The following is a 24625-nucleotide window of genomic DNA, read 5'->3' as shown; positions in this document are numbered from 1 at the left end:
GAAGCAGCGAAGGAGCCTTAATCTTTGCAATTGTCCAGTGTTTTGAGGTTCTTTCAGCTCATTTGAATGAGATTAGGGACTAGAGAGAAAATAATGTCACTGCCCATGATACAGAAAGCCTTTCAGTGGGTGGGAAAATAATGTTTTGATCAGGCCATAATATAGCCATGGTGATGGTGGGGATGCGTGTCACTATCTTTGCAACAAAGAGCAAGTCCCGAAGGCAGCATTGCTTGTAGAAACTAGGAACAGCAGATGCTGGTTTACATTTCCTGCCAAAATGGACAATTTTACATTAACCCACGTTATATTCCATTTGCTGATCTTCTCCCACTCACTTATCCTATTTATATCCTGATATTGCCTCCCAATTTTCTCTTACTTTCTTTCCTATCTATGTGTCATCAGCAAATTTAGCAAAAATACATTTTGTGCCATCATCCCAGTCATTTATATAAATCTTAAAAAGTTAAGGAAATGCCATCCTTATATATCTAGAATAGTTTAGATGAGTTTGTTCTTTGGTTGGCTCTCAAAATGTGTTGCTCTTAAAAACTCTTGAGCTTCCCACGTGGACTCTCTTTTTACATCTGCCTTTTCCAATTTATATTAAAATCTCCCATTAGTGTTATATCCTTCCGAGCAGCCTCAATTTACTTCTTCCTTTATGCTCTGCCCTACCATCTGGTTACTTTTACATAGCCTGTACCCAGGTTCCAAGGTGGCTAATTGGCTTATTTATTTCTCAAGTGTACCCAAACTGCTGCTACATCCTGGTTTCCTGAACTCGACTCATCCCCTTCTATTGCACTAATGAGCCATTCCTCCACTATTCCCCAAGCTCCCCAACTTTCAAAATATTAAGTAACCTTCAGCATTCAGGTCCCAATCTATGTAATCATGAATACCAACCTTTGTCTCTCGAATGACAGTAGGTTATGTTTTTCCAATTCCACTGTTTTGAAATGTGGTGTTTTAAGAACAATCTCTTTAGTTTGTTTGCCCTTATTTTTTAAACCATCCTTTCTTACTGATTTACTCTTAGACATACCGTTGGTCCTTTCACTGTTTATCATTTACCACATTAATATTTTTCTCTCTAGATTTATCTCTACACTATTTGATTTGCAGTTTTGTAACTTTGATTTCCTGCCTCCACTCGTTACATTAAATTCCTCATTGCCTTCCTATTACTTGGCTTGCCAGCACATTTGTCTCAGCATAGATCTGATTTAAACCTTCCCAAGGATACAGCTCCACTTTCCCCTTAAATGGTGTCTGTGCCCCAAGAACTAGAAACCACTTTGCCCACACCAGCCAGATATTAATTGATATGATCACATTTGTCCTTTGCCAATTTGCTTGGAATCAGGTAGCAATGAGGAGATTATTTTCTTTGCAGTTCCGTTTCTTCATTTAGAAACCATCTCCTCACATTATTGAGAAACCTGAATCTTGCCTATATTGTTGGCATGTACCATCTACATGTACCACAAAGTCAGATCCTTCCCCTCCCAATGCAAGTTCCTCTACAGAAACAAGGGAAATGTCCTGAATCCTGGCATTGGGCAAGCAGTCTGAAATAGGATTTTGACCTAAAGCGAAACCTATTCCACTTCTTCAGAGATGCTGCTTGACCCGCTGAGTTGCTCCAACATTTTGTCTCTCTCTCTACGGGAAGTAATGGTGCCCGAAGGGAAAGAGTGCTGGAGTAGCTCAGCGGCTCTGGCAGCATCTCAGGACAACATGGGCAGGTGAAGTTTCATTTAAGATCAGCAAATGGAGTACAAGGTGGATTAATGTAAAATTGTCCATTGTGGCAGGTAAAATTAAATGGGGAATGGTGAGACATTATGGAGTTCTAAGAAGTAGAGGGATTTGGGTGTCCGAGTGCACAGAAACAGGGAATTATTGTAACTCCTATGGAAATTGGATTGCAAATATAGTGAGATTATGCTTCAGTTATATAGGGTATAAGTGGGATCTCATCTTGAGCATTGTGCACAGTATAGATCTCCTTAAGGAAATATGTTAACATGTTGGAAGCAGTTCGGAGGTTTACTAATATCTGGAATGGGAAAATGATCTTTCAAGGAAACATTGAACATGCTCTATTTGTACCTGCTGGAGTTTATGGGCGAGTGGAGATTTAAGATTCTGAGGTGCTTTGACAGGATCTTTGACAGGTGTCGCTATTTAATAATAATGGATTGTCTATTAAAGACCAAGACGAGCTGACAATTTTCTGAAGGTTATTAAGTCTTTGAACCAGTTCCTCGGTGGGTCTTTGAATATTTTTTATGGCAGAGGTAGATAGCAAGTGTGGGAGTTGAAACATTACAGTACATCGTGGTACTGAGTAATTGGTACTGCAATCATGTCAGCCATGATCTTATTAAATGAAGGACCAGGTGGTTTTATTCCTGCTACTAATATGCATATTTATAGATAATATGAACACTTCACTCCAATTTTTAACTGCAGTGAAACATAACACTTTCCATCATATTGCACAACCCATGAGGGAAATCTTCATTTCTTCCTACATTTTCAGATTTTTAAATGCCAATCTTCGGTCACCTAATCAGTACGTCTTCAATGAACTCACTGACACAGTATTTTATCCCTCACTAAAAATGACACTTCATTGCCACATTGACAATGTGCTACAATGTCTCAGCAGTTAACTTTTAGACAAATGTTTAAAGCAAGGCTCGGTCTGATCTTTTCAGGTAGATCCATTTTCCTCCAGACCATAACAGTGTACTTTACCCAACAATCACCAGTTATCTTACTATATTTTGTAGGACAGTTATATAATTTAACAATAAAGTTCCGTTGGCTGTGAAGTACTTTGCAAGTCAAAAGATCACATAAAAATGCCTGCTTATTTTAATTTTTTCTTGTCAAGCGTTGCAATGCTTTAGATATGAAGTTCTGAAAGTACCTAGAAGCCATGAACGGAGTCATGTCCAGCTCCAGTGGAAAAGAGACGTATGTAGTGATCTTTCGCCGTAACTTGGCCGAGTGTTCAAACCGCTACAGGAGTGGAACAAGAGCAAATTTGTTTATTACCAGCAGAATCAAAATTCAAATAACCTCAACTAAATTATCTTCATCTTAGTGTTAGTTCAATGAAAATTATGCTAAACATTGCATGTACCGATTCTAATGGTGGCAAAAGTATTATTGAAACAACGTTTTTTTTCCAATAATACTGGAAAGGCTCAACCGGTCAGGCAGCCTCTACAGTAGCATTATTGAAACACGGTTGGCATCTGCAATAAGTATAGCAAGTGCATAGAGCTCAGATCTGTACTCATTCATATCTGGCAAGTGCAGATGAAGAGGAAAGTTACACAATCATGAGTAATCTTTGCATAGCCTGCAGCATTGTGTAAAACATCGGAACCACAGCATCTACAGTAACCTCCATAATGTTTGGGCCAAAGACCCATCATTTATTTATTTGCTCAGTACTCCACAATTTGAGATTTGTAATAGAGGATCACATGTGGTTAAAGTGCACATTGTCAGATTTTAATAAAGGCCATTTTTATACATTTTGGTTTCACCATGTAGAAATTACAGCTGTGTTTATATATAGTCTCCCCCCCCCCCCCATTTGAGGGCACCATAATGTTTGGGACACATTAATTTTAATGTAAATTAAAGTAGTCATGTTTAGTATTTTGTTGCATATGCTTTGCATACAATGACTGCTTCAAGTCTGTGATACATGGACATCACCGGTTGCTGGGTGTCGTCTCTGGTGATGTTCTGCCCAGAACAGACAAGAGTGGAGGGTCTTTGTTGCTCCCCTACATGCCAGGGGGCATAATAGGCAGTAAGTAAGTAAGTAGGTAGTAAGTACTCAAAAATTTACCAATTTTTAGCTTTGAAAAACTCTTTTGTTGCTTTAGCAGTATGTTTAGGATCATTGTCTTGCTGTAGAATGAATCGCCGGCAAATGAGTTTTGAGGCATTTGTTTGAACGAGCAGATAGGATGTGTCTATTTCCATTTAGAATTCATTATGCTACTACCATCAACAGTTGTATCATCAATGAAGATAAGTGATCCAGTACCTTCAGCAGCCATACATGCCCAGGCCATAACATCCCCACCACTGTTTCACAGATGAGATGGAATGCTTTAGATCTTGGGCAGTTCCTTCTCTCCTCCATACTTTGCTCTTGCTATCACTCTGATGCAAGTTAATCTTCGTATTACAAGACCTTTTTTCCAGAACTGTGGTTGCTCTTTTAAGTACTCCTTGGCAAACTGTAACCTGGCCATCCTATTTTTACGGCTAACCTGTGGTTTGCATCATGCAGTGTAGCCTCTGTATTTCTGTTCATGAAGTCTTCTACAGACATGGTCATTGACAAATCCACACCTGAAGAGCGTTTCTGATCTGTCGGACGAGTGTTTGGGGATTTTTCTTTATTATAGAGAGAATTCTTCTGTCATCAGCCGTGGAGGTCTTCCTTGGTCTGCCATTCCCTTTGCGATTAGTAAGCTCACCAATGCTCTCTTTCTTCATAATGATGTTCCAAACAGTTGATTTTGGTTTGGCTGATGTCTCTAACAGTTTTATTATTGTTTCTCAGTCTCATAACGGTTTCTTTGACTTTCATTGGCACAATTTTGGGCCTCGTGTTGATAAACAGCAATAAATTTTTCAAAAGGCGATGGGAAGACTGGAGGAAAGACTAGGTGCAGAGAGCTCTCTTATACCTGTATTAAGGAGGCTATTAAACACACCTGAGCAATTACAAACACCCGTGAAGCCAAGTGTCCCAAACATTATGGTGCCCTGAAATGATGGGGACTATGTATAAACGCAGCTATAATTTCTACATGGTGAAACCAAAATGTATAAAAATGCCCTTTAATAAAATCGGCCAATGTGCACGTTAACGACGTGATTTTTTTCTATTACAAATCTCAAACTGTAAAAAGATTTTAAAAATTGAGCTTGTCACTCAAGTCAAAATTCGCTGTTGGCTCTTCGCATTGCAACATACAGAACTTTCATTGCACATGTTAATTTTCAGCTGAATTTTTCAGTTTTTATTAAATTATTTTCTACTTGAAACATCACCTATCCCTTTTCTCCAGAGATCCTGCCTGACTCGGTGAGTTACTCCAGCATTTTGCACCTATTTTTAAATTTTCAGCTGCTTGTTCCTATTGAAAAAGATAACCTTAAATGATCAGGATTTGAGCTTTTTTCGGCAAACATGGACTCGGTAACGATCTCATTTTTTTGCTGCACTTATTGCATGATCAACTTAACGGAGGACTTTGTAGAGTAAAATAAATCTCTTTCAGAGCATATACAAGTGAATTATTTTGCTTCTTCTCCTATTAGTAATGGAGTTCAACATCAACAGACAAGAATTTAAGTTATTTCAGGTTGCAACTTACTTTGAGATGAAAACAGGCCACTATGGGAAGTTTCTTCATTGTAAGCTGTTTTGTTGATTCTTGGTAACTATGGCAACCACTACATTTTATTTTGGCACTGCTTCCGAGATGCTCAGGTCTTGTAAACCTGGGGATAGAATTAGTAAAAGAAACGATTTAAAAAAAAAACATGTGATCTTGGGTATGGGCAAAACTGCTTCGGCAGGATTTATTGTCCATCCATAATTGTCACATGATCCTTGAGTTAATCAGTAAGCAGGCTTGAAGTATCGTAGACCACATCCAGTTATGGTGGAAGTTCTCTATCTCGATAACTGCTGTTTTTCTGAACGCAATTTTAACGGTATTCTTTCTAGCCAGCTCATGTTCCAACCATCTCAGCCATACAGCTCGGAAACAGATCCTTTGGCCTAACTTGCCCATGTCAACCAAGATGCCCATTTACTGAATTCATTTTCATAACTTGCCACGGTGATGATTGAACTCAATCGCTGGATTGTGAGTTAAGCCCCATAAATCAGTAGATTATCATACCATGCTTCCACAACCCTTATTTAGCCGTTATCTAGAATAAATCTCTGCACCAAATGCTTCATAACATGGTTTATAATAAACAACAAAAATCATGAGTTGCTAGAACTGCAATGCTGAGTGAGAACCATTTACAGAAGTTACCTTCGTAGACAGTCTGTGAGTGTGGTGGTACCGGAGGACATATGGCTTTCTCCATTCACAACATTCCCATCAGAGCCAGGGCTTAAGGGCCAGAATGGCGTGGAAGACCCGGGCAAGTCGAGGCTAATATCCCAGAATGGATCTATCGTAGTGGAGACACCACTGAAATAAAAAAGAGATTATGACAAGGTCATAGCAGTGCATAGTGCCAGAAGAACCTGATTTCGTCACACAACCTTTTGCCATTCAGGAGTTATGTTATTATGTTTCAAACCTCAGATGCCCACAACTGAATGTTAATAGTATCCTAAATCTCAACAGTATCTAATAACCCAACAGTCTATAATTGAGACGATCTGGCCAACGTGCCTCAGCATTTCTAGAACAAATGGAAAGCCTTTTTTTGAAGTCCACCCTGCAGAATTTCTTCAGCTTTGGCATTTCTAGAACAAATGGAAAGCATTTTTTTGAAGTCCACCCTGCAGAATTTCTTCAGCTTACAGTGGTTTTAAATTAGCCCTTTATTGTCGATTTATATATTAATTATCAGAATAACTGGGTTTAATCATTTTATGTTTCAGCTGCAATTACCTGTTGAAAAATTAGCAAATTAACTCAACCAAAGGTTGAGTTATTCAAGTCACATTAGGTGGTAAATGGTACAAGAAAAAGTCTGAGAACCATATCAGGTCTGCTATGAATTAAGCAATTTGATATTTAACAATAATTCAAGTAGACACAAAATGGTGGAGTAACTAAGCAGGACAGGCAGCAACTCTGGAGAGAAGGAATGGGCGATGTTTCAGGTCGAGATCCTTCTTCCGAAACCCATCCGAAGAAGGGTCTCGTCCTGAAACTTCACCCATTCCTTCTCTCCAGAGATACCCGTCTCACTGAGCTACTCCAGCATTTTGTGCCTATCTTCGGTGTAAACCAGCATCTACAGTTCTTTCCTACATAATTCAAAAGTGTGGTTTTCATCAAAATTCTAATTATCCAATCATTTCTATTAAGCAGCATGAATAGCACTAAGATCCCACTACATTATTTTTAAAAAATGTTATGAATTAGCTACCTTGAATTAAGACGAGCAAAGCATACTTGGCTACAGAGTTTGCATACTGGTGTACTTGGAACAGCAAAAGATTGGAGTTACAGTTGGCAACTTATTTTAAGAGACGTTCAGCATTACAAAATGATGAACCAAACAGAAATCAATGAAGCGACGAGATGGCTGTGTTCCTGAATATTATTTTTGAGAAAACACTCAAGAAAGATGCTAAAAACTAGTACTTTGTTTCTAAGTCAAGGATAGAAATACACGTTCTCCAGTTATAACCAAAGATGTGAATATACAGTGCCCTCCATTATGTTTGGGACAAAGACCCATCAAGAGACACCCTTCAGGAGTCAGGTGTGAAATTGTCGATGACCACTGTCCGCAGAAGACTTCATGAACAGAAATACAGAGGCTACACTGCAAGATGCAAACTACTCGTTAGCCACAAAAATAGGATGGCCAGGTTACAGTTTGCCAAGAAGTACTTAAAAGAGCAACTGCAGTTCTGGAAAAAGGTAATGTGGACAGGTGAGATGAAGATTAACTTACATCAGAGTGATAGCAAGAGCAAAGTATGGAGGAGAGAAGAAACTGTCCAAGATCTAACGCATACCACCTCATCTGTGAAACACAGTGGTGGGGGTGTTATGGCCTGGGCATGTATGGCTCCTGAAGGTACTGGCTCACTTATCTTTATTGATGATACAACTGCTGATGGTAGTAGCATAATAAATTCTGAAGAGTATAGACACATCCTATCTGCTCAAGTTCAAACAAATGCCTCAAAACTCATTGGCCGGTGGAATGGGGGGGGGGTGGGGGTCGACTGTGCATAAACACTGCTGTAATTTCTACATGGTGAAACCAAAATGAATAAAAATGGCCTTTATTAAAATCTGACAATGTGCACTTTAACCACACGTGATTTTTTTCCAATTACAAATCTCAAATTTGTGGAGTACAGAGGCAAATAAATAAATGATGGGTCGTTGTCCCAAACATTATGGAGGGCACTGTGACCAGATCTAGATGGCTTAACATGGCTTCAGTTAAAATCTACAACAAAAATCTATTCTCTTACTGGCAGACTTGGCAAGTGACATCAGACTGCAGTCCTCCAGTGAAGATTTGGTCAATTATGCAGTTACAGTGGTTTGGATTGCTGGCTTTCTTCCCGTTATCATCACCTACAATAAAAAGTGATAAAATCCATTTCGAAAAACTCAGGGAATTGAAATGATTTAACAGTAAAAAGCAGAAATAAAACTGCAATATCATTCATTAATGTTCTCAGCATTTGCAAAAGCATAGCTGACATTTACTGACTCCTCTGTCTGGATCAGCATGGCTAAAAATCAATGTTAAATGCTTGCTTAAAGTTAAATAAGCTAACACGAAAAATAGTCAGATTTTTTTCAAAATGCAATGTATTTAAATAAGAGTCTGGAAATTACGCTTTTTTGGCATCAAATGACATAAATACTCTTTGTTAAAGTTATAAAGAACAAGCACTTCAATTGTAAGATTTACAGGATAGCATTGTGATGTTGCAAAATGAAATTAATGAAACTAACATTGATGGTTTCACCACCCCCTTCCTCAATGATGTGTTACTTGTTCTCATGTAGGTTAGATTGTTGCAAACAACTCTTAAAGCCCTGTCCCACGGAACGTGTTCATTCCAAGAGCTCTCCCGAGTTTGCCTTGATTCGAACTCGGAGATTTACGGTAATAGCCACTCGTCGGTACTCGGGGCTCTCGTGGACATTTTTCAACATGTAAAATCTTCACGAGTCTTCCCGTTAGCGAGTCTCCCCGAGTACCTGCCGTTCGCGTTACGAGCCGCTAAGAGACGTCCCCGAGCTCCGACATACCCGCTACGTTCATTCTCCGTGCTTACCACGAGTTTGATTTTTTTTTTAAACTCGGGAGAGCTCTTGGAATGAACTCGTACCGTGGGACAGGGCTTTTAGGGAGCATAATAATTCAAGCAACACTCTTCTACCTAAAGTGGAGTTTGGCTGCAGAATGAATGGAACTGCAGAAATAATGGAACCTGGATAAGTTACTGAAGAAAAGTGATTAAAGTTTTTATTTCAGTACGAACAAACAGTTCAATCCGAAGGCACGAACACGAGTGAATTTGAATGCCTATATTTGGGGAAATCCACCAAGCTAACGAGTGATCATGACCACTCTGACAACCCCCATGGTTTGAAGTGGTAGCTGTAGTCTTATTTGGAAGTATGAAGTCTGAACAAACTTCCTACTGCATCAATTTGCAGCAAACGAGTGATCAGCAGCAGGAGCCTGGAATGATCCCCAAATAATCCCAGAAGAACCAGGACATTATATTTGAGGTCAGATCATCATTGACTGGTTAACTAGCAGAATTTTAACCAAAATTAGGTTAATAAATCTTAGCTGCTCTGGTGTAAATAGAAAGTGATGCACTTTGTTACAGACAATTTGTGCAGATACTTGGGGGTGGGGAGGTGCTTTACATTAAAATTTCTTAAGATGCCCAAAATTGCTTAACTCCCAGAAGTCTATTTTCAACGGGTTTTTTTCAACCTTGCCCCACGTTTAAGAACAAAGCAACAGGACTTGCTATAACTTTGACATTTTGTGTCAACCAGTTGATTGGTTGATCCTGTTACAGCCTCCTTAACAGTATAGGAAGGAGAGCCTGATGAGTAAAGCTGATAACCAAAGAGTGGTTATAGTGGTGCAGTGGTTATTACTGTGGTTTCATAACTGCACAGATCCAGATTCAATCCTTGCCTTGCGTACTGTGTGTGGAATTTTTATTTAACCCCAGGTCCTCCGGTTTACGCTCGCATGTTAAATGGCAATTGTGAAAAAAAAGGACAATTTAAATTTGGATTGGGAAAAAGTATTTTTCCATCCTGTTCCATGAAGTGGTGCCATACAGAAAGCAAAATAGGAATCTGAAACCACCAAGGCTCAACCTATACTTCCACCCACAATCATAATACAGGCTTTGGCTTGATAAAACTCCACACAGTCGCCTAGAAAACATCAATTTTGAACGTCTGTTTAAAAATAGCACACTTGGCACAATACCATTTCATTGACAGTGCTGCACAATGCTGCCAATGACCTCTGCTGTTGATGAGAAAACTTGCAGCTATGAGGAAAAATTGTGCTATGAATTAATGCTTGTTTTTCTCCCTTTAATACATACCTTTGCAGTGCCTATGTAGAACATCTAGTGCAGCGATCAAAAACTCATGTGCATCCTGCTGTTCGTACCCTGCTAAATGCCGTGCATGTGTCCACACCAAATGCAGTAACCTATATGGAATATGTGGAGATCGATATCCAGAGTAGAACTGTAATGAAGAAAAACAAGTGAAAACATGGAAGCACATTTCTCTATGTTAAACGTAGTTATCTGATCTGACACAATTTGACGAATTAGCACAAGAGGATCCAACAGGTGAATTACTTTTCATTCATTGTACGTTGTCAACTGCACCCAGGCAAAACAGGAATATTTACCAAAATATTTGGAAACTCACCAACAAAGTTTGTAATCTACAATCAACAATTGCAGATTTGCTTAGGAAGCTCTGCTAAATTGACAGGCTGCATTTTGACAAAAATCTGGAGACAATACTCACAGAAACGGGTGTTAATATAATGACATAATAAGCACTTTTATTTTTAAAGTTTAGGAGATGACAAGCAGAGCTCTGAAAGAAAACCTACTTAAGCATTTCACATTGCTTGGTGGAAGCAAGCATATATCATTTTATGTTCTAATTACCTTTATGGTTTTTATATTGGATTCTAAAGAGCAAAGCACAATATAGCAACACAAAATGCCTCTTTAAATTTCACAGGGTAAAAGTAAATCATGTGTGCCCCCCCCCCCCCCCCCCCCTCCCCTCCCCCAAAATCGCTGTGCCTAGAATTAGATACCATTCAGGGAGAATATGCATGATATATTTTAAGTAGAATATTTGTTGTTTTTTTTTTTTACAGAAAACAATGCAAAAAGCTAAAAAGTGTGAGGTAAAGATGGAGGTGAGATCAAAGAGCCCTTGGAACCAAATCCGATTGTCTACTCTGTTTATGCCTCTCATAACTTCATAGACCTCTATCTAGTCTCCCCTCAACTTCCGACTCTCCAAAGAAAACAATCCAAGTTTGCCCAACTGCTCCATACAGGCAAGGCAGCATTCAAGGCAGCATTCTGGTAAACTCTTCTGCACTCTCTACGAAGCGTCCATATCTGTCCTGTAATGGGACGACCACCACTGTGCACAATACTTCAAATGAAGCCTAATCAAAGTCTTATAAAGCTACAAAATGACTTCCTAATTCGTATGCTCAATACTCCAACTGATGGTGTTTGTGCATAACCTACTCCATCTACATGTGTTATCATTTTCAGACACTTGCATCCCAAGATCCATCTGCGCATCAATGCTGTTAAGAGCCTTGCCATTAATCTCCAAGAGCAACACCAAAAATTTGCTCAGATTAAACTCCATCTGCCATTTCTCTACCCATATCTGCAATTAATCCATATCATGCTATGACCTTTAAAGCCTCCCTCACCTTCTGCAATTCCATTAATTTTGGTGTTGGCATCAAACTTACAAATCACCCATCTACATTCACGTCCAAGTAATCTCCCGCTCACAGATTCTATGGGAAAGCCAGTTCTGAATTTAAACTCCTAAGTTGCCTTAGATGCAGCTCATTAGGTCTGCTGAATTTGTCAGTCTTTAGTTTCAATGTTTATCTGGAGCTTCTTCTAACGATAATCATCCCTTAAATTTCCTCCTCCTATATGACATTATTTCCCGCAATTTTAATATGCATGTAGTAAAATCTATTTTACACAGATACAAGACAAGTTTCTGTCTGTCCTTCTGGTACATTACAATGTCCCTTCACAGTACCTATGGCAACAATCTTTACTTTTACTACGTCTCCCAATTTAACCTAAAAATTCTTTCAAACTTATATATACCTTGTTTGTTCACATTTTCCATGTTCAATGAACTCTTTAGTTATCCTTTACCATGCAAAAAATCCCCCTACAATTATTATTTTATTTCCAATTTAATACTATATTTAATTTAGTTAATGAACTATCAGTGAATCCCTTGGCATATCCTGTCTTAATTTTCCAACAGTTAAGGTCCATATAAATATTTTTAATGCTTGCTCCTGCCTCTCAATTATTATACCGTAGATTCTAATTTCCCAATCCAGTTCAGCAAAAAAAATCTCAATAGAAATATTGTTACCTTTATTTAAGGTTTAGTTTCAGACTCAGTAATCATTCTCAATCTCTGAAAATTATGCCCTGATCATTCTTGCCCAGTGTCATTTTCAGTGAGACTACCAATTAACTTAAACTTATTATACATTATCTAATCCAAAAAAAATAAATCCTGTTGCCTGGTAGGGTGTGTTAATGCATCATTCTGACTGCCTTGAATCCAATTCACAAAGTAATTCAAATACTATATTGGGTAATTTGCTTAGACCCATCTATATTCAGATTTAAATTGCCTATATTTATTGCATTAACTTGGTCACAAGCCACTATTCTTATCTGATATTTTATTCAGTGAGACTGCTGGAGACTCAATGGATTGCTATCAATGCTTTCACCTTCTGTTTCACATTCCCACAGAAATGATTCTTCCTGGCTATTTTTGAGTCAAGATCATTTCTCACTGTTGCCCATCCTTAACAGCTAAATTCTCTCACCACGTTACCCAATTCTACTTTTTTTTCGAATACCAATTTTACTCCAATATTTTACCAACAGTTTTGGCCAACCTGCAATCATTTTCTGTACAGCTAGACTGCAATATTTATCTTCATTCTTCACCATGTACAACATTACAATTCATTCAAGTGGAGCCAATCCACCAGGTTCTGACTTGACCGACATCTACCACAAACCTACTGACTCCCATAGCTATCTTGAGTACACTTCTTTCCACCCGGCTTCCTGTAAAGACTATCCCCTACTACCAATTCCTCAGTCTACGATGCATCTGCGCACAGGATGAGGTGTTCCATACCAGGGCATCGGAGATATCCTCATTCTTAAGAAATGGGGGTTCCCCTCTTTCATGATAGATGAGGCTCTCACTAGGGGCTCCTCAATATCCCGCAGCTCTGCTCTTACTCCCCCTCTCCCCATTTGTAACAAGGACAGAGTCCCCCTTGTCCTCACCTTCCACCCAATCAGCCGTCATATACAGCATATAATCCTCCAACATTTTCGCCACCTCCAACGGGATCCCTGTACTGGCCACATCTTCCCATCGCCACCTTTTTCTGCTTTCCGCCGAGACCATTCACTCCGTAGCACCCTGGTCAACTCGCCCCATCCCACCCAAACCACCCCTTCCCCAGGTACTTTCCCCTGCACCCACAGGACATGCAAGACCTGCCCCTCTACCTCCCCCATCGACTCCATCCAAGGACCTAAACAGTCTTTCCAGGTGAGGCAGAGGTTCACTTGCACCTCCTCCAACCTCATCTACCATATTTGGTGTTCCAGGTGTCAACTTCTTTACATTGGCGAGACCAAGTGCAGGCTCAGTGATCATTTCGCTGAACACCTCCGCTCAGTCAGTCTTTTTTATTTCAAAATAGACTTTATTCAATTGATAAATATATACAATTCCTGAACCATTCAAACAAACAAAATTCATCCGACATTTTTGGAGACTATACAAATTTTTCCAGTACAATTTTTTACATTTGTCAAATTTCACCAAACAGTCCCCCACCCGTGCCACTCTGTGGCCCCTGTCCAAGTAATAAATATATACAATGTGCACACAGTGCGAAAACTCCATCCGACATCCCCGTCGGCCACAGAGACCGTTCAACACCGTTCACAAGTCTTCCAAGTTCCACAAAAATGTCCCCCACCCGTGCCACTCATGTGCCCCCCTGGCGTGGGATACCTTCCCTTAATTTAATTTGATGGGCGTCTCCACCATACCGTGCCCCCCATGTCCATCAGCGGAAGGACCCTAGACTGTGGCCCTCCCCCACCGAGCCTTGGCGTTGGCTGCACCAAGCTTCAGCGAGTCCCTTAGCACGTACTCCTGCAGTCTGCAGTGGGCCAGTCGGCAACATTCCCTGACGGACAACTCGCTCTGCTGGGTGGTGAGCAACGCTCGGGCAGACCAAAGAGCGTCTTTCACCGAGTTGATGACCCTCCAGCAGCACTCGATGTCAGTCTCCGAATGTATCCCTGGGAACAGTCCGTAAATCACAGAGTCCTCTGTGACGGAGCTGTTCGGGATAAATCGTTCCAGGGACCCTTGCATACCTCTCCAGACTCTTTTTGCAAACCCACACTCTGCAAAGAGGTGGGCAACCGTCTCCTCTCCACCGCAACCGTCCCGGGGGCAGCATGCGCTGGAAGTGAGGTTCCGACGGTGCAGGAAGGATCTAACTGAGAGGGCTTCCCTCACCGCTAGCCAAGCCAGGTCTCAGTCAGTCTTAATCTATCTGATCGTCTGGTGATCCAGCACTTCAATTCCCCCTCCCATTCCCAATCTGGCCTTAATATCCTGGGCCTCCTCCATGGTCAGAGTGAGGCTCATCAGCAATTGGAGGAACAGCACCTCATATTTCGCTTGGGTAGTTTACACCCCAGCGGTATGAACATTGGCTTCTCTAACTTCAGATAGCCCTTGCTTTCTCTCTCCTTCCCCTTCCCAGTTCTCCCACTTGTCTTACTGTCTCCGCCTACATTCTATCTTTGTCCCACCCCCTCCCCTGACATCAGTCTGAAGAAGGGACTCGACCCGAAACATCACCCATTCCTTCTCTCCATTGATGCTGCCTCACCCGTTGAGTTACTCCAGCATTTTGTGTCTACCTTCAGGTTTTACCTTTCCATACTTTTGCCACTACTTTTTTTATTATATATCCTGACTTTATATGCTCCTATCAATAGAGTGTTTGACTATTCACAAACCGATATTCAATGATGTTCACCACTCGCCTCGCCGTCATCCCCTCAAGTTAAACTCAGCAGCAAATAATTTTCCTCTCCAAATCTCTTGTTCAGAAACTGATTGGTTTGTGATGACTTGAGAAGCAGCATCCTGCATTATGTTCAATGGTTGCAACCGACTCTACGAATAATCACTCACCTCCTGAAATAGCCTAGACATTTCACAGACTAGACAGCAATTGGGACTCTGCATTTCACATTTGTGTCGGTCGGAAAGGAAAAAATCACGGAGTAATGGAGTGTGGGTAAGTGCCTGGACAATGCAATTCATGAAGCAGGTGTTCCCTAGGTTTATGAGGCCTCGGAGACCTGAAACAGAGAATACATGAGTCAGTATGGAGCTTATGGTATTCTAACTCTCCAGGACAAAAGAAAATCATTATAAGTACAAATAATTATAAGTTGTATAAATGAATCATGAGTTCTATTTGATACATTTCTACAATTGGCATAAGTGTACGGCCATATACTACCAAAGCAAAATATAATCTAAGAACATGCATTTTCAAATTTCAATCAAAGCATAAAACATACAGAAAGCAGTACAATTTTTCACTCCTGCAGAACACCATTAAAGCATGAATGTTTTGGAAAATAACTGCCCCTAATTTGCCCCTAATCTTGAACATCAAAAAAACGAAGGAGCTGATCATGGACTTTAGGAGGGCACATCATCCGAGGACGTACACTCCATTGAGTATAAATGGGGATCCTGTGGATAGGGTGAACTGTTTTAAATATCTGGGAGTCCACATCTCTGAGGATATGACATGGTCATCACACGCCTCAGCACTGGTGAGTAAGGCAAGGCAGCGCCTTTACCACCTCAGGCAATTGAGGAAATTCAGAGTGTCTCCGAGGATCCTCCAGTGCTTCTACGCAGCGGCGGTGGAAAGCATCTTGTCCAGGAACATTACCATCTGGTTCGGGAATTGCTCTGCCAAGGACAAGAAGGCTCTGCAGAGAGTAGTGCGTTCGGCCGAACGCACTATGGGAACTTCACTCACCCCCCTGCAGGAACTATACAACAGGAGGTGCAACTCCAGAGCAAACAAAATCATGAGAGACCTCTTCCACCCCTGCAACAGACTGTTCCAGCCGCTACGGTCAGGCAAACGCCTCCGTTGCCATGCAGTGAGAACGGAGAGGTTGAGAAGGAGTTTCTTCCCAGAGGCAATTCGGACTGTAAACGCCTTTCTCACCAGGGACTAACTGTACAGAACGTTTTTCCTTCTATTATTTATTATGTAAAATATTATATTATTATGTATAATATGTGTGTTATGATTGTGTTTATAATTTGTTTGGTTGTTTTGTTGTTCCGCGAGCATTGCCACTTTCATTTCACTGCACATCTCATATGTGTATGTGACAAATAAACTTGACTTGACTTGATTACAGTTTTGTTTTGTCTAGACTGTTCCTTCAGTTCCAATCCATTTATATATAAATGGAAAACAAAAGCAGCACAAACTTAGATTCTAATGGCCCGTAGCTCACCAGTTCATTTCATTCAGGATAATTGCCATTTACCCAATCTTCCTTTTCTTCCACCTATGCACTTCTCCCCATCCAACAGATTTGGAGCAATAATTATATGGATCAGGAGAAGAGTATATCTTAATCACAAATCAAGAGGCACTTTGGCTGTTGTTCTGGCAAATGCCCTATCACAGTCATAGTAGTTGGTTTGGAGTTGTATAGCTTATCCATGCCACCCAAGGTGCCTTCCTAAACTATCAGGGCTCGAAATTAATGGTTGCCCAGGTGCCAATGGCCACCTAAAGTCCTGCCGGGCAACCTAAAAGCCACGCTATTTTGCCCGGCTTGGCAAGCACCTGGACTCAACTCTGAACGGGCCCCCCTCTCTATGTCTGTCACTCTCCGCCTCCGCCCGCTACCCTTATCCGGGCCATCGGGACTCCGCTCTCCGCCCGCTCCTCATCCGCCGGCACGGCCGGCTGCTTTGCACATGCGCACTGCCACGGCCTGCACATCCTCCCCCTGCGCACAACCACGGCCTGCACATCCTCCCCCTGCACCTGCGCACAACCATGGCCAGCACACCATCGGCCGCCCTGCAGATGCGCACTACCACGGCAACTGGCCGGCGCCGGGCAATTTCTCCCTCCCTTTGCATTGTGGGAGATCTGTCCGCCACTGCTGTCCTGTCGCTGCCTCGACGCAACCGCTGAAAACCAACGCAGAATCACTCCCTGGAGCGGGAGTAACCCTGGAGTAACTCTTGCTTCTTGGTCCTCCAAAAATATTCCAAATGGAATTTAAACTGGAGTGGACCCTCCACCACCAAAGTGCTCATGAAAAGGAAAGGTTTAAAGGGATGTGGGCAAATGCAGGCAAATGTACTAGCTGAGGAAGACATTTGGTCAACATGGATGTGTTAGGCCAAAGGGCCAGTTTCTTTGCTTAACATTCTATGACTATGACAAAACTGGATTGCCCAATCCACTCTGCTGAACCCTTCCACACCTTTACTTTTACACAGCCCATAGTTGAAATAATCAAGCAAGTCATTGAGATCATAGTTTGACAGAAGTGAGATATTCAATCCAAAGAATAAAGCCCAGTCCCATTTGACATTATTAAGAATTCCAGAAAGAATTTAAAGGCAAATTATTTCCTGTTTGCATCACCTTATTATTTCCCTTCTCTTACACAACAATGAGGTTATCACAACAAAATACTTAACTCCCTGCAGGCAGTTCATTAAAATCACGAATGACTTGCTTTCACTTCAATCAAGTTATGGAAGAGGTCGGCAAGCAAATTATTTTAACTTGGTATGGCTGTTATCTACCCGCTACCATAATGTGCAGGCTGTGACAGCCTTAGTCCAATAGCAAAGTCATACAAAACAATTGGAGATTAGACAATGCACGTTACAGTGAAAGCATTGGAGATATTTGTGGTTTAAGGCTTATGGTGGGACCTGAGCAACTTCATCATCTTGTGTATTCTTCACGACCTCAGACCCAAAGTGTCTGTAAAGCTTCAATGTTCTTTGATTCACCTGTATCCATTTGCAGCCATTATCCTGTTAAAATGGATGCCTATTACACATTAAATTAACTAGTAAATGATGGAAACGACAATATAATAAACTTGGCAACAATCCTCCAATCCCTGATACCAAACAGGTGCCACAACCCTCACTCATCTCCCAACCCCAGTACAATTTCATTACTATAAACAACATCTAATACTTGTCCTCAGAATTAAAGGACCACCATTATATGGGATAATTTTCTTGGAAATTGCAGAAACATCTTGCTGTGATAAAAGCAATTGTGAATGCAAGTGCTGCCCCCCACTGGCAGTTTGTAAGGCTGCAAAACTTGAAAGCAATCATTCTAAAAGACACCAAATTTGGCAATTTAAAATTTGATACATTTTCATGTGGTAGTATTGACGATCAATAGGGTTAAGTATCTTTAATTTTGACTTTAGCAGCAGAAAAATATTAAATGGCACCTGGAAATTTGGGCCGGCTTTGAATACGATAAGAAATAGAAGGAAAAGGCAATATTGCCCTCAAGTACACTTGTCCGTGTTTTATTATTTTTCTGTCTGTGTTTTAATGTAGTTTTTTGTTATTTTTTGTTGGGGGGGTGTGTGTGGGGGGGGGTGGGGGTGGGGTGGGAGGGGGGGGGGGGAAACCTTTTAAATCTCTCCCTGCACTGGAGACCCGACTTTTTCTCGTCGGGTTTCCGTTGTCGTTGGGGCCGCAACGAGGAGCGGCCTACAACAGGAAGAAGCCGGGGACTCTGGTGCTACAACTCACCATCGCCGTCGCGGGGCTGGCCGAGTCCGGAGCGGGTGGAGCGGTGGAGGAGCGCTGTTGCTGCTGCTGCTGCTGCTGCTGCTGCTGCTGCTGCTGCTGCTGCTGCTGCTGCGGCCCGACCAGAGAGTCGGAGGCTGCAACTGCGGGTCTGCGGACGGCGGCACCGGGAGCCCGCGGCTCCCTGGAGGGAGACCGCTTTTCAGGGCTCCTGCAACGGCGACTTCCCCCGCCCGAGTTGCGGGGTTGAAGAGCTCCTGGAGCGGGGCCTGACATCACCGCCCCGCGCGGCTTGGAATGGCCGCGGGACTCTGCAGGCGCACGCCGGGGGCTCCAACACCAAGACCCGGTGTGCGACCTCGCACCACCCGGCGTGGCTTTAATGGCCGCGGGACAATCGCCATCGCCAGCCGGGGGCTTTGACTTTGACTCTGACATCGGGGGGGGGGGGGGAGGGGAGAGTGCAGTGGAGAAATAAGTTTATTTGGCCTTCCATCACAGCGATGTGATGGATGTTTATGTAAATTATGTTGTGTCTAGGGTCTATGTGTTTGTATGTATGGCTGCAGAAACGTCATTTCGTTTGGACCTCAAGGGGTCCAAATGACAATAAATGTATCTTATCTTATCTTATCTTATCTTACTCTGCCATTACATCTGATAATGGCAACTCTGATCCTGGTCTCAGCTTCACTTTCCTGCCTTTCCATCATCCTTGACCCCTACAGAAAAATACAAATCTCAGTATATTTAATGATTCAGCCTCCACTGCTGCTGGGATTTAGAATTCCAAGGATTCATAACCATTGGAAGGGTAATCCATTATTCTGAAACTATGCCCCAGTTCCAGATCCTCTGCCCTTGCCCCGTCACAGAGGGGAAATGATCTTTCAGCATCTTCCCTGATAAGCTCCTCAGTATCTCCTATGCTTCAGCAAAATAACATCTAATTTTTAGATTTATGTTTATTATTGTCACGTGCACGCATTGTCATGCGGTGGTACACATAGTGTACCTGCTTGCTTCATATTCCTTAAAGACAGTGTCTGATTTAATCATTCTAAACCCAACATGTTTCCTTTTTCTTTTGCAGGTTAATTGGCCTATGTAAATTGCTCCTAATGTGTACAGAGTGGATGCGGAAGTGGGGTAAAAGAGAACTGGTGTGAACGGGTGATTGATGGCCAGCATGGACTCAATGGGCTGAAAGACCCGTTTCCATGCTGCATCTCTAAGCAATAGAGACTGTCATGTATTGTTGCATGCACATAGTGGAACTAATAATAATTAACTGTAACTGATGCATTTAATTTCTCACCCGATGGCGCAGGTTAATTCTACCCATCCCCCGCATCCCCCACATTGTCCTGTAATACATGCAAAAACTTTCAACACATGGACTGCACAGTTAAGCAACTAACACTACGGAGATAATCTCATGATACAATAACAATCCACAATAAAAAAATGTTTGTAGATATTCCCCTGTAATAGAAATGAATAACAAGTCTCTGAAGTCAATTGAATCAAGGCTGCAGTATCCAGCAGCAATCCATTTATATCATTTGGAAAACAGATGACTCATTGTGAAGGTCCAGTGTAAATTTTTCTTATCAGCATTAACCATGAGCAATATTATAGGTACACTACAATTGCCCCCTCATCATGACACCTGCGGTATCAAGCTACGCTTAATTCTAGGGATCACCGTTCCTAGATAAGAATCAGCCTATCAGGGATCCTCCCTGCCTGAAGTCAAGAGCCACGAGAGTATTATTATCTAGTGTCCCATTTGGGAAAATGAAATTCTTGCTTGCTGCAGCACAACAGAATATGTACACATAATACAGAACAGGAGATAAAAGTTCAGTGCGTCTATATACCATAGACATATATATATATATATATATACACAATAAATAAATGATAAAGTGCAATAGGCTGTTATTGTTCAGAGTTTGCTTGATGTCGTGTTTAATAGTCTGATGGATGTGGGGTAGAAACGGTTCCTGAACCTGGATGTCCCAGATTTCAAGCTCCTGTACCTTCTTCCTGATGGCAACGGAGAGATGAGTGTGTGGCCAGGATGGTGTGGGTCGTTGATGATGTTGGCAGCCTTTTGAGGCAGCGACTGCGATAGATCCCTTCGATGGTGGGGAGATCAGAGCCGATGATGGACTGGACAGTGGTCACAACTTTCTGTATTCTTTTCCGCTCCTGGACGTTCAAGTTGCCGAACCAAGCCACAATGCAACCAGTCAGTAGGCTCTCTACCGTGCACCTGTAGAAGTTCAAGAGAGTCCTCCTTGACTTACCGACTCTCTGTAATCTTCTCAGGAAGTAGAGGCGCTGATGCATAATTATAATTGCATCAGTGTGCTGGGACCAGGAAAGATCTTCGGGAATATGCACGCCCAGGAATTTGATGTTCTTGACCCTTTCCACCATATTGATATAAACAGCATTGTGGGTCCCTATCCTACCCCTTCCAAAGTCCACAATCAGTTCCTTGGTTTTGCTGGTGCTGAGAGCCAGATTGTTGTACTGCCATCATTTGGTCAATCGGTCGATCTCACTTCTGTACTCCGACTCATCACCATCAGTGATTCGTTCCACAACAGTGGTATCGTCGGCGAACTTGATGATGGAGTTTGCACCATGTCCGGCTACGCAGTCATGAGTATAGAGTGAGTACAGCAGGGGGACTGAGCACGCAGCCTTGATGTGCTCCTGTGCTGATTGTTATCGAGGATGACACATTTTCACCAATACGGACAGACTATGGTCTGTGGATGAGGAAGTCGAGGATCCAATTGCACAGGGATGCGCAGAGACTCAGATCTGAGAGCTTCGTAACCAGCTTGGAGGGGATGATGGTATTAAATGCTGAGCTGTAGTCTATGAATAACAGCCTGACATATGAGTTTTTGTTGTCCAAGTGGTCCAGAGCGGAGTGCAGTGAGATTGCATCCACCGTTGACCTGTTGTGGCTGTAAGCGAACTGCAGTGGGTCGAGGTTCTTGTCGAGGTAGGAGTTGATATGTGCCATAATCAACCTCTCAAAGCACTTTGTCTGTAGCCATCCCTGATTTGTCCTGTTTTTTTTCATTGCTTCCAGTCTCTCTCCCCCCCCCCCCCCCTACACACCCACAATCAGTCTAAGAAGAGTCCCAACCCGAAACATCACCTATCCATTTTCTCCAGAGATGCTGCCTGACCCACTACCTTACTCCAGCATTTTGCATCTATCTTAATTCCAGGGAATTCAGCAAAAAAAAGTCTTAGCAATGGCAGGCATTGTAAACAGCTTTTTTTTATCACAAAATACTGAGCCAAACGGAAAATATTTGCAGTCATACACATTTTGAATTTCATGGATCCAAGTGAAAGAGTGTAAAAAATTATTGTATTGAGGAAACAAACTACTGAAAACATTCTGAAGTCTGAAGAAAGGTTTCGGCCCGAAACATTGCCTATTTCCTTCACTCCATAGATGCTGCCGCACCCACTGAGTTTCTCCGGCAATTTTGTCTACCTTCGATTTTCCAGCATCTGCAGTTCCTTCTTGAATACTGAAAACATTACTTTCAGCAAGGAGGAATAACTGGATCCCTGATGGGGGGTGGATCCCTGATAGGACAAACAAGCCATTGAAGCAACCAAAAATATTAAGCCAGAATCCAAGTGAATTAGGTGGCTCGCATCTTGCCCCAAAAAGGAAAATCAATTGCCAACTGTCAATATAGTAATTCTTTAATGGAGTTAATCTGTCCAGAATCTTTAGCTGGATTAATTTAAATGTGCTAACTCTGTACAGGTAATTTATTACTGCAGAATTCTACCCAAAGAAACATGATGCAACTAAAATGTGCACCAAGGACCGCAGTCCAGATTTATGAACCCCTACCGCAATTAGTGTAAATATACATTTCTGTCGAGATTGCGATGGCTTAGCTCCCTACCTGTAATTCTGCAATTCCCTTCCTCCCTCACATCCCCCAGCCCAAAAATCAATTAAAATAGCATTCAGGTCAATAGGGGCAGTATTAGATATGTTTAGGCCAATTGATCCAAATTGTGATGGTGTGTTGAAACACATCAAAAGGAATACAAAAGGGAGATAATTTTGAGGGTCACGATTCATCGGAACTACATTGATAAATATTTATAATTTATCCAGATATCCGCTGATATATTTTTTGCACAATGATGCTTAGAGGAAGAGGGGGAAAAACCTAAATCACTATATCTCTACTGCTGCACCCCCCCCCCCCCCCCCCCCCCCCCCCCCACCACCACAGGGAACCCCAGTAAATTTCCCCCCTCTCTCTGACATTCAGTAACCCCCCCGCTACAGGGAACCTCAGTAAAACTTGCGACTCCACCTACCCCTGTCTCTCGTCTACCCATCAACAGGCCAGAGCCATCACCTCACCCGAGTTCCAGGCTCAGCACCAGGCCCCATAGCTGCCAGGTTGCACGCTCCTACACCACTGGGTCTGACTTTCCAAGGTCCCATTGCACACTGCCAGCCGTCGGACACCTCCTCCTACTGATCCTTGGACTATGACCCCACAAATGAGCACCAGGCCATAATCTCGCAGACTATTTTCCATTTTATAACTTCCTTCCGGCTGCCCGGTTTTACCTTCTCCCCAAAATCCATATATAGAACTGCCCTGGCAGACCAACCGACTCTGCCTGCTCATCGGAATACATTTCCAAATACCTCAACTCCATTCTATCCCCTCCTGGTCCAATCCCTCCCCGCCCTACATCACAGACACCTCACACACCCTTTGCCTCTTCAATGACTTCTGTTTTCCAGGCCCCCCACTCCCTCATCTTTACTATGGTCACTCAACATCTCTATCCTCCATCCGGAAGGTCTTAAAGCCCTCAGTTTCTTTATCGACCACAGAACCAGTCAATTTCTTGTACCAACACTCTCCTCCAGCTGGCGGAGTAGATCCTTACTCTCAACAACTTCTCCTTCAACTCCCCACTCCTCCAGATCCAAGGTGTAGCCATTGGCACTCGGATGGGCCCCAGCTATGCCTGCTTCGTTAAGGGTATGTCAAACAGTCCTTGTTCCAGGCATACACTGGCCCTATACCCAAACTCTATCTCTGCTACATTGACATCTGTGTCGGGGCTACCTCCTGCACTCATGCAGAACCCATGGACTTAATTATCTGCATTATTAATTTCCATCCTCCATTCAAATTCACTTGGACCATCTCTGACATCTCCCATTGGTTTCTTAATCTCAGTCTCCTTCACAGGTGATAGATTATCGATGAACACCTATTATAAACCTATTCCCCCTTGATCAATGGTGTTTTTATCTTGGCCAATACTTGGCCAATACACTTACTTACTTGTAATGGAACCGTACCAGTTTATGGATGGGATGAATGCCCCAATCCAGCATGCAACTTCCATGGAAGTACATTCCACATAATGTCAAACTGGAGGGATGAATGCCCCAATCCAGCATGCAACTTTCATGGAATTACATTCCATATGATGTCAAACTGGAAGAGGGAGACTTATTCTTTAAGGATTCAGGTCTAGGTACAGAATTGCATTTCAATCTCACCATGGATGATCAGTCAATT

The 24625-nt window shown here is 42.2% G+C and overlaps 1 protein-coding gene across 3 annotated transcripts in view; it reads right to left on the bottom strand.

The window, feature by feature from the left end:
- Positions 1 to 24625, bottom strand: part of usp22 (ubiquitin specific peptidase 22) — a 99294-nt gene that overhangs the window by 10695 nt on the left and 63974 nt on the right. For all 3 annotated transcript variants that reach the window (XM_055651397.1, XM_055651395.1, XM_055651396.1), the window contains 6 exons: positions 15345 to 15514; positions 10376 to 10523; positions 8249 to 8354; positions 6108 to 6269; positions 5433 to 5559; positions 2948 to 3039 (listed from right to left, as the gene is read on the bottom strand). In XM_055651397.1, the coding sequence (XP_055507372.1) occupies positions 2948 to 3039; positions 5433 to 5559; positions 6108 to 6269; positions 8249 to 8354; positions 10376 to 10523; positions 15345 to 15514 (805 nt within the window). The remainder of the gene's footprint in view (positions 1 to 2947; positions 3040 to 5432; positions 5560 to 6107; positions 6270 to 8248; positions 8355 to 10375; positions 10524 to 15344; positions 15515 to 24625) is intronic.

This window comes from Leucoraja erinacea, chromosome 20 (assembly GCF_028641065.1).
Source record: "Leucoraja erinacea ecotype New England chromosome 20, Leri_hhj_1, whole genome shotgun sequence".
Taxonomy (NCBI): domain Eukaryota; kingdom Metazoa; phylum Chordata; class Chondrichthyes; order Rajiformes; family Rajidae; genus Leucoraja; species Leucoraja erinaceus.
The sequence above is the reverse complement of the archived record's forward strand: the minus strand, read 5'-3'. Positions and strand labels throughout refer to the sequence as shown.